The 9,589-nt window shown below is 44.2% G+C and overlaps 1 protein-coding gene across 1 annotated transcript in view; it reads right to left on the bottom strand.

The window, feature by feature from the left end:
• si:ch211-236d3.4 (protein FAM107B) overlaps positions 1-2,267 on the bottom strand; it is a 52,925-nt gene extending 50,658 nt beyond the window's left edge. The window contains exon 1 of the mRNA XM_046313049.1: positions 1,847-2,267. Coding sequence (XP_046169005.1) covers positions 1,847-1,870 — 24 coding nt within the window. The 5' untranslated portion in view covers positions 1,871-2,267. The remainder of the gene's footprint in view (positions 1-1,846) is intronic.
• Between the last annotated feature and the right edge of the window lie 7,322 nt (positions 2,268-9,589).

Raw genomic sequence — 9,589 nt, forward strand, 5'->3', positions numbered from 1 at the left:
TAGTTTCTCACGTTACAGCTAGTTGTCTAATGAACTGTTTTCTATTACATAATATTCTATTACATTAAATAACCAGAAATTGTTATGAAAATTAATCAGAGCAAAATTTCCTCATTATAATTACAGCCTCCTTTAGCTGGTGTAGCGAAGCATGTGAGTATGATTCTTAACGCCTCACTTCTTACGTTGTTTATGCTTGCTACATTTAGGCCATACCACCCAACACCCACCCATCCCAGCAACACAAGAAGAGGGGAAGCACCAGCCAAATAGTTTCCTCCTCCATTCCCCTCCGGTCTCTGTGCTAGTCGCAGTGAAAGGGAGTGTTGTTTTGTGCTGGTGGGGCTGATGGCTGGTACCGGCGCTGTTTTGTGAGGTCCAGGCTGACCGGGTATTCACATGGTGCCAAGCGGGGCCCGGAAACTGGCAGAGGGGATGAAATTACAGCCTGGTCGTGCAGTGACATTTTCACTGTTCTGAGAGCCTAGTGCTCTTTCCCTCTCTCACTCGATCACTCAGTGCTCTTTCCCTCTATCTCTCCATCCTCCCCTCCACTAATGGATGTGTGGGGCAAAAATAGAGAGCGAGCGCATATGCCTCCTCCTCATATTTACCCATGGGGGTAATTCTGATTTGGACTTTGTGTAGTTGAAATGGTGGTGGTGTTGGGCAAGGTTGAGTCATTTCATTGGTGAAAATGACAAGAGATACCTTAAGATACAGTCACACTGTGTTGAGATCTGTGAATGTCATGATGGTTGTATTTCATAACATAACAGACAATGGCATGGTAAACAAAGCAATGCAAAAAATTTTGCAGCAAACTCCAGTGAATCTATATCAATGAGGGTAAAGCACCTGCAGGTGTCTGATGTAGGTGATATTGTAATGTGTTCTCTTTTAACAAAATTCTTAACTTCACAGCTCATTCAAATTAACACTTGTTGACTCCAGGCTGGCTTCACCATAGCACAGAAATATATATTGTATGAATCAGTCAGATATACTCTCATTAATCTGACTGTCATAAATTCCCCTCAGATATGACACAAGACCCCTGATGAGAAGACACATGCATGCATCCCATAATGCCCTAGTAACCCTCTGGGAACCCCAGCTGTCAGCTCACATTCGGTGGCTCCATGGTGTCAACACACCCCAATCCACACCCTTAAACAGGCGTCTCCCACCTCATAGCTCAAATATTTGTGAATGCAGCAGTGTGCATACTCTGTTGGACATGATCTGCCTGATCAACAGCCAACAAAGAGGTTCCCTGGATAATGAGAAACCTCTGGAGTATTTGCAGAATTTACATTCTCTATAAATGCCTTCATACCCAGCATTATGCACAGTTACATTCATGCATGGCTGCGTGATGGGAAACAATGGGAAGGTCAAGGTTGGTAATCCTGCCATTCAAACCGCTAATAAGACAAAGTAATACAAGTTATGTTCTATGTGAAGTTCAGCCAAGTGATTAAGTTATGTTGTTAGTCTGTAATGTCCACAGTTACCATACACTGAATATAGTATTATTGTAAACAGACACAAGTGTCTCTGTCTATTTTAAGCCAAAAGGTGTTCTTGGTTCTTGATGAGTCTTCAAATAAATCCTAAGTATTCAGCAAATTAGATAACAGCTTAGTTATAAGTTGTAGTCTAGCACAAAGGCCCACTCATGTGACTCCCCCTTATACCTAAACTACACCATCAACAGGTAAATAAATAAATATGCAAACAAACATATATATGGTTAAGAAGATGTATTTGGGCAGTATAGTATGACAAATTAACAGTGTTGAACAGCAACTCCAATCTGTCTTAGAATAGGAAGTCGACTTACCTTCTTTGAATAAGATGCCCCCATACTGCTGGATGTGCTGGTCGCTCTACTCCGTATGCCTGCTCAGGTGTATCTCCTCTAAGTCCCTCCACTCCTCTAGGCAGGGCCAGGCTCCAGGCTCTCCCTCAGCTCAGCTCTGCTCTGTCCACCCTTCCTGCATGCTCCAGGGAGGGGGCAGATGGACGGGGGCGAAGAGGAGCCTCCTAGCTCTCCCTCTGGCACCGTGACAACAACAGACAGGGGTGCTGTACTGTACTCCAGACAATACTAGTTTACAAGGTGTTCCTTAAGACTGGCTGTCCTGGCTGGTTGAGGAGGGATCCATAATGCCACAAATCAAATCTCAACTATTGCAAGGTCATGCTATGGGTCAGATTGTATAAAAAGAGGGAGAGAAAGAAGGCTGGGTAGTGTGTGTGTGTGAGAGAGGGAGAGAGAGATAGGAGTGTGTGTACTGTATGTGTGTGAGTGAGGGGAAGGACTTCTGAGCATGGCCATTGTAGAAGAGCTGACCCTTTTCAGCCACCTGTTGCTGGCTGACTCCCCACTCTTAGCGGACTTAAGGACAGAAGGGGGATTATGGTAATTGGGCCTGACAGAGCAGGAAGCCAGGAAGAGAGCACACTGTGTCATGGCTGTCACTGTCACCAGTCACCACCCTGGCTACTTTCAGGAGCTGGACAGCACTGGGCTGGACGGACTATACCTAGGTGTGTGTGTGTGTGTGAGGGAGTTTCTAGCTGTTTATGGTCTTTTTGTCTTCTCACCTTCTCAGGCTCTGCTAGGGCTGCATTTCATTCCAGAAAGTTGCTCCATTGCTTATGCCCTTGCTTACTCCCTTGTCCCTTGTTCACTGAATGAAATACAGCCCTGGGTTCTGAGTGTCTTCCCTTTCCCTGTTTGGGAATTTGGCCAGTAGCAGCAGATGCCACAGATCGGGCAAGCTTATGAAATCACAGAGGGCTAGCTCTGCAGACACAGCTAAGGCAGCCCACAGAGAGTTCAAAGGCCACCTTTGGTTTGGTTCACTCCTACTGTACACACAATGTCTTTGTTCTTGTTCTCATTCCCTTACTCCATCTTACTTGCGTTCCTAAGTTTACATGTAGCTCTGAAACTTTAACTCCCAACTTTGCTTCTACCATTTGCTTAACAGCCTCTAGGGTAAGACTGGTGGAAAAAGAGAAGTCCCTTTGTACATTATCTGTCAAAGATTATAGATGATGTACAATCAATAGATTTATTATACGCAAGTATTCTAAAATCATACATCAATTCTAAAAGGATAAATAAACTGATAGAGTTTAAGTAAACTAGAAATAGACATCAACAAGTAATATTTTACATATCAAATAATGAGGGCAGCTCTGTAAAGGAACTCTTCCGTGCAACCATCATATTCCTTACTCTCTGCTCCTCCTCGGAATGCAGCCTCCCACCTCCACCACACCTGGCCAGCCATCATACACATTTGTCTCAACATTGTTCTTCACAACCTATATGAAGGATGTACACTAACGAACAAGAAAATGTATGATTAACTGACACAAAGTGGATACAATTAGCTTTTTTTCAACTTTATAACCTTGAAATGAAAAGTACATTCTTACTGTACCTTCTCAAAGGGGCTCTGTCCATTCATATCACCTGCTCCGACAGTGACAGTGACAGTGATTTTGTCTAATTGGGTTGTTAATGGGATGCTGGTCAGAAAAGTCCTTTTAGTCTTTCCCGATCCAGAGTTGGAGTTACTGTGAAGGGTTGGGATCAATTAAGTCAATTCAACTTACTTTGTCGCTGGATCATCTGAGGCCACCAGAACAATTATTTGGAGTTTAATCTCCCTCAGGAAACACCAACGAGTCCTCACCTAAATGCAGGAAGCATTTTTTATGCATGGTTTTACAGTGCACTATTTACCGGGTACCTACGAATTCCAATGTAAAATGATAATTACCTAAAGCTTATTTCTTTAGGATGCACCAAAATAGTACCAGGAAGTAACATTGTATTTTTTTATTATGTTGAATTCCTGTTTATATGCAGAGACCAGAGGCACTTACTTTCAGAATATATGTTTACGGAATCAATCTTTTCAATCTCCCCACTTTCACCTTGAAAGAAACAAACAATTTGAATGAACTTACTGAAAAACTATTCAAAAGTTGTCAAAGTGCCTTTAAGTGTCTTTAAAGTGTATGCCTTTTCTATTACATAGAAGGGCTTCTATAATGAAACTCACCATTCACAAGGACAATATTCAGCTCAACCGTGATGTTGTAAACGCTACTCGTGCTGCTAAAATGAATCAAATGTGTCACATTGAGCTATTACACACTGTTTAAAACTGTACAGTATACATTTCCAGACTATGTCCCAATACTGTGGAATACTGTAGTATTCTTTCCCGGTGCTGCTCCCTTACGGAATGGGTGAGTGGCCTTGACCTTGAATTATATTTGATTGTTTAATTCATTTTCAGATTAGAAGTCATGCAGAATGAGAGGCAAGAAAAGTCAGCTAGTTAAGACTGTTAAGACTGTTCGGGCACAGCCTCTTACATATACATATTTAGACTTTCTATTCGATTGTAGTAATCTCTGCTATCTCAGTGCAACAGACTGGGCAACCATGCCACATAGTGAGTTTCTACTGCCATCTGTAGGCTGTGTGCTCAATTCAGCTCTTTCACAGACACTGCAGTTAAATTGTGACTCCTTTCAGGAAACTAGGCGTATGTCGCACGTCACTACTTCACAAGAGTGGCATTTGAACATAAATATTATTATTTATTTTATTTTTCTGGCAGAAATGCCTTCTGGAACATGTGAACTTTCAAGTGCCTTAATAACAAACTTGTATTTCATCCATAAAGACAAAGAAAGACAGGAACCTTCCCGCTAGCCTTGATTGGCTGTGATAATGGATGGGCTGGACATGACAGGAGATGACTTTGGATTGGTCTGCCATGTAGCATGCTTCTGTCTATAATGTGAGCTATTCAGTATGTGTTGACAGTCCTTTCTACCACGCCATTTTTGAAAGATATAACATTAGTGGTCCTGTGTAGCTCATAGAGCATTTTGTAAAGGGATATAACGTAGAATTAGCCATTGATAAAAGCGTCTGCTAAATGGCATATATTTTTATATTATTTACAAACGTTTTGCTATTTTTTCTCAACAATATTGATGCCCTGATTTAGCAGGCACTATCATCTAATAATGACATTTTTTTCATAAAATATACACTGCTCAAAAAAATTAAGGAAACACTAAAATAACACATCCTAGATCTGAATGAATGAAATATTCTTATTAAATATTTTTTTCTTTACATAGTTGAATGTGCTGACAACAAAATCACACAAATGATCAATGGAAATCAAATTTATCAACCCATGGAGGTCTGGATTTGGAGTCACACTCAAAATTAAAGTGGAAAACCACACTACAGGCTGATCCAACTTTGATGTAATGTCCTTAAACTAAGTCAAAATGTGGCTCCGTAGTGTGTGTGGCCTCCACATGCCTGTATGACCTCCCTACAACACCTGGGCATGCTCCTGATGAGGTGGCAGATGGTCTCCTGAGGGATCTCCTCCCAGACCTGGACTAAAGCATCCGCCAACTCCTGGACAGTCTGTGGTGCAGCGTGGCATTGGTGGATGGAGCGAGACATGATGTCCCAGATGTGCTCAATTGGATTCAGGTCTGGGGAACGGGCGGGCCAGTCCATAGCATCAATGCCTTCCTCTTGCAGGAACTGCTGACACACTCCAGCCACATGAGGTCTAGCATTGTCTTGCATTAGGAGGAACCCAGGGCCAACCGCACCAGCATACCCCATGGTCTCACATGGGGTCTGAGGATCTAGGGTCCTTTTTTCAGAATATTTGCCTGACTTACGTGCCCAAAGTAAACTACCTGTTACTCTTGCCCAAAAGCCAAGATATGCATATAATTGGTACCATTGGATAGACAACACTTTGAAGTTTGTGGAAATGTTAAAATAATGTATGAGACTATAACACAATTGATATGGTAGCCATAAATCCAAATAAAAACAGACCAGAAATTTTTGGGAGATTCCATGCTCTTTCAATGGAAAGCTATGAGTCCTATGCAATTCCAGCTCACTGATTGCAATTCACATGGCTTCCACTAGATGTCCATAGTCTTTGTTCAAGGTTTCAGGCTTGTTTCTTCCAAATTGAGTAAGAATTTTCAGTTTTGCAACGAAGAGGACGTGCACTTTCTAATTGTACTTTTCTATGGAACATACTTCTTTCTGTATAAAATATTATAGTTTAATTACACTTTAGGGTACCTGAGTATTAAATAGAAATGCAGTTTTACTTGTTTTAATAAAGTTTAGCGGTAGCTGTTTGGATTCCTTTGTCTGCATGAGTGGATTACTGAAATCGATGGCGTCAACCTAATTGACTTTTTGGGAAAAAAGAAGGATTTGATCTAACAAAACGACCATGCATATTGTAGATGGGACCCTTGGGATTGCAAACAGAGGAAGATTTTCAAAAAGTAAGTGATTATTTAATCGCTGTTTGTGATTTTTATGAAGCCTGTGCTGGTTGAAAAATATGTTGATGTGGTGCGCCGTCCTCAAACAATCTCATGGTATGCTTTCGCTGTAAAAGCTATTGTAAATCGGACAATGCAGTTAGATTAACAAGAATTTAAGCTTTTAACCGATATAAGATACTTGTATGTTCATAAATGTTTAATATTATGATTTTTTTTTATTTGAATTGCGCACCCTCAAAATTCGACTGGTGTTCCGCTGACGGGACGCCTAGCCCTAAGAAAATCGAGGCAGTCACTCACAATTGAGATGTGTGCTCAGTTCCAAAATGACCTGTTCTCAGTACCTCTCACTATTAACTCACATCTTGCCATCGAAGCAGCCCACACTTCTTACAAGAAAGGCAAAGTAAGCTGGTGTGCATTCACTTTGAATAGCACACTGGGTTCACGGTTGTTCAAATCACATTTTATCTGTCACATACCCTGAATACAACAGGTGTAGACTTTTTGGTGTAATGCTTACTTACGAGCCCTTTCCCAACAATGCAGAGTTAATAAGTAAGAAAAGACTAGCAAATAAGGAAAAAAGGAAATAAACTCAGCAAAAAAAGAAACGTCCCTTTTTCAGGACCCTGCCTTTCAAAGATCTCATCCCTAAAGCCAACACCTCATTCGGCCGCCTTTCGTTCCAGTACTCTGCTGCCTGTGACTGGAACGAATTGCAAAAATCGCTGAGGTTGGAGACTTATCTCCCTCACCAACTTCAAACATCAGCTAGCTGAGCAGCTAACCGATCGCTGCAGCTGTTTGATCGTAGCTAGCTACATAGCTAGCTACATAGCAGTCTTTGTATCAAAGATAATTGTGTAGTCTAGAGCGATTTTCTAGGTTAGCTAGCCAGCTATTGTCGTTCTTTTAACGCAACGTAACGTAATCAACACTGCTAGCTAGCCAGCTAGCCCCCGAATAGCAGCACTGTAGAAACTATTACACTCAACGGAATGACTTGATTAGTGTAGTGTCAACAACGCAGCCACTGCCAGCTAGCCTACAAAGTCAACAACGCAGCCACTGCCAGCTAGCCTACATCAGCAGTACTGTATCATTTTAATCATTTTAGTCAATAAGATTCTTGCTACGTAAGCTTAACTTTCTGAAGATTCGAGACGTGTAGTCCACTTGTCATTCCAATCTCCTTTGCATTAGCGTAGCCTCTTCTGTAGCCTGTCAACTATGGGTCTGTCTATCCCTGTTCTCTCCTCTCTGCACAGACCATACAAACGCTCCACACCGTGTGGCCGCGGCCACCCTAATCTGTTGGTCCCAGCGCGCACGACCCACGTGGAGGGTCTCCGGTATCCTCTGGAACTGCCGATCTGCGGCCAACAAGGCAGAGTTCATCTCAGCCTATGCCTCCCTCCAGTCCCTCGACTTCTTGGCACTGACGGAAACATGGATCACCACAGATAACACTGCTACTCCTACTGCTCTCTCTTCGTCCGCCCACGTGTTCTTGCACACCCCGAGAGCTTCTGGTCAGCGGGGTGGTGGCACCGGGATCCTCATCTCTCCCAAGTGGTCATTCTCTCTTTCTCCCCTTACACATCTGTCTATCGCCTCCTTTGAATTCCATGCTGTCACAGTTACCAGCCCTTTCAAGCTTAACATCCTTATCATTTATCGCCTTCCAGGTTCCCTCGGCGAGTTCATCAATAAGCTTGATGCCTTGATAAGCTCCTTTCCTGAGGACAGCTCACCTCTCACAGTTCTGGGCGACTTTAACCTCCCCACGTCTACCTTTGACTCATTCCTCTCTGCCTCCTTCTTTCCACTCCTCTCCTCTTTTGACCTCACCCTCTCACCTTCCCCCTACTCACAAGGCAGGCAATACGCTCGACCTCATCTTTACTAGATGCTGTTCTTCCACTAACCTCATTGCAACTCCGCTCCAAGTCTCCGACCACTACCTTGTATCCTTTTCCCTCTCGCGCTCATCCAACACTTCCCACACTGCCCCTACTCGGATGGTATCGTGCCGTCCCAACCTTCACTCTCTCTCCCCCGCTACTCTCTCCTCTTCCATCCTATCATCTCTTCCCTCTGCTCAAACCTTCTCCAACCTATCTCCTGATTCTGCCTCCTCAACCCTCCTCTCCTCCCTTTCTGCATCCTTTGACTCTCTATGCCCCCTATCCTCCAGGCCGGCTCGGTCCTCCCCTCCCGCTCCGTGGCTCGACGAGTCATTGCGAGCTCACAGAACAGGGCTACGGGCAGCCGAGCGGAAATGGAGGAAAACTCGCCTCCCTGCGGACCTGGCATCCTTTCACTCCCTCCTCTCTACATTTTCCTCTTCTGTCTCTGCTGCTAAAGCCACTTTCTACCACTCTAAATTCCAAGCATCTGCCTCTAACCCTAGGAAGCTCTTTGCCACCTTCTCCTCCCTCCTGAATCCTCCCCCCCCTCCTCCCTCTCTGCAGATGACTTCAACCATTTTGAAAAGAAGGTCGACGACATCCGATCCTCGTTTGCTAAGTCAAACGACACCGCTGGTTCTGCTCACACTGCCCTACCCTGTGCTCTGACCTCTTTCTCCCCTCTCTCTCCAGATGAAATCTCGCGTCTTGTGACGGCCGGCCGCCCAACAACCTACCTGCTTGACCCTATCCCCTCCTCTCTTCTCCAGACCATTTCCGGAGACCTTCTCCCTTACCTCACCTCGCTCATCAACTCATCCCTGACCGCTGGCTATGTCCCCTCCGTCTTCAAGAGAGCGAGAGTTGCACCCCTTCTGAAAACCTACACTCGATCCCTCCGATGTCAACAACTACAGACCAGTATCCCTTCTTTCTTTTCTCTCCAACTCTTGAACGTGCCGGCCTTGGCCAGCTCTCCCGCTATCTCTCTCAGAATGACCTTCTTGATCCAAATCAGTCAGGTTTCAAGACTAGTCATTCAACTGAGACTGCTCTTCTCTGTATCACGGAGGCGCTCCGCACTGCTAAAGCTAACTCTCTCTCCTCTGCTCTCATCCTTCTAGACCTATCGGCTGCCTTCGATACTGTGAACCATCAGATCCTCCTCTCCACCCTCTCCGAGTTGGGCATCTCCGGCGCGGCCCACGCTTGGATTGCGTCCTACCTGACAGGTCGCTCCTACCAGGTGGCGTGGCAAGAATCTGTCTCCTCACCACGCGCTCTCA

The sequence above is a fragment of the Oncorhynchus gorbuscha genome, linkage group LG18, assembly GCF_021184085.1.
Source record: "Oncorhynchus gorbuscha isolate QuinsamMale2020 ecotype Even-year linkage group LG18, OgorEven_v1.0, whole genome shotgun sequence".
Taxonomy (NCBI): domain Eukaryota; kingdom Metazoa; phylum Chordata; class Actinopteri; order Salmoniformes; family Salmonidae; genus Oncorhynchus; species Oncorhynchus gorbuscha.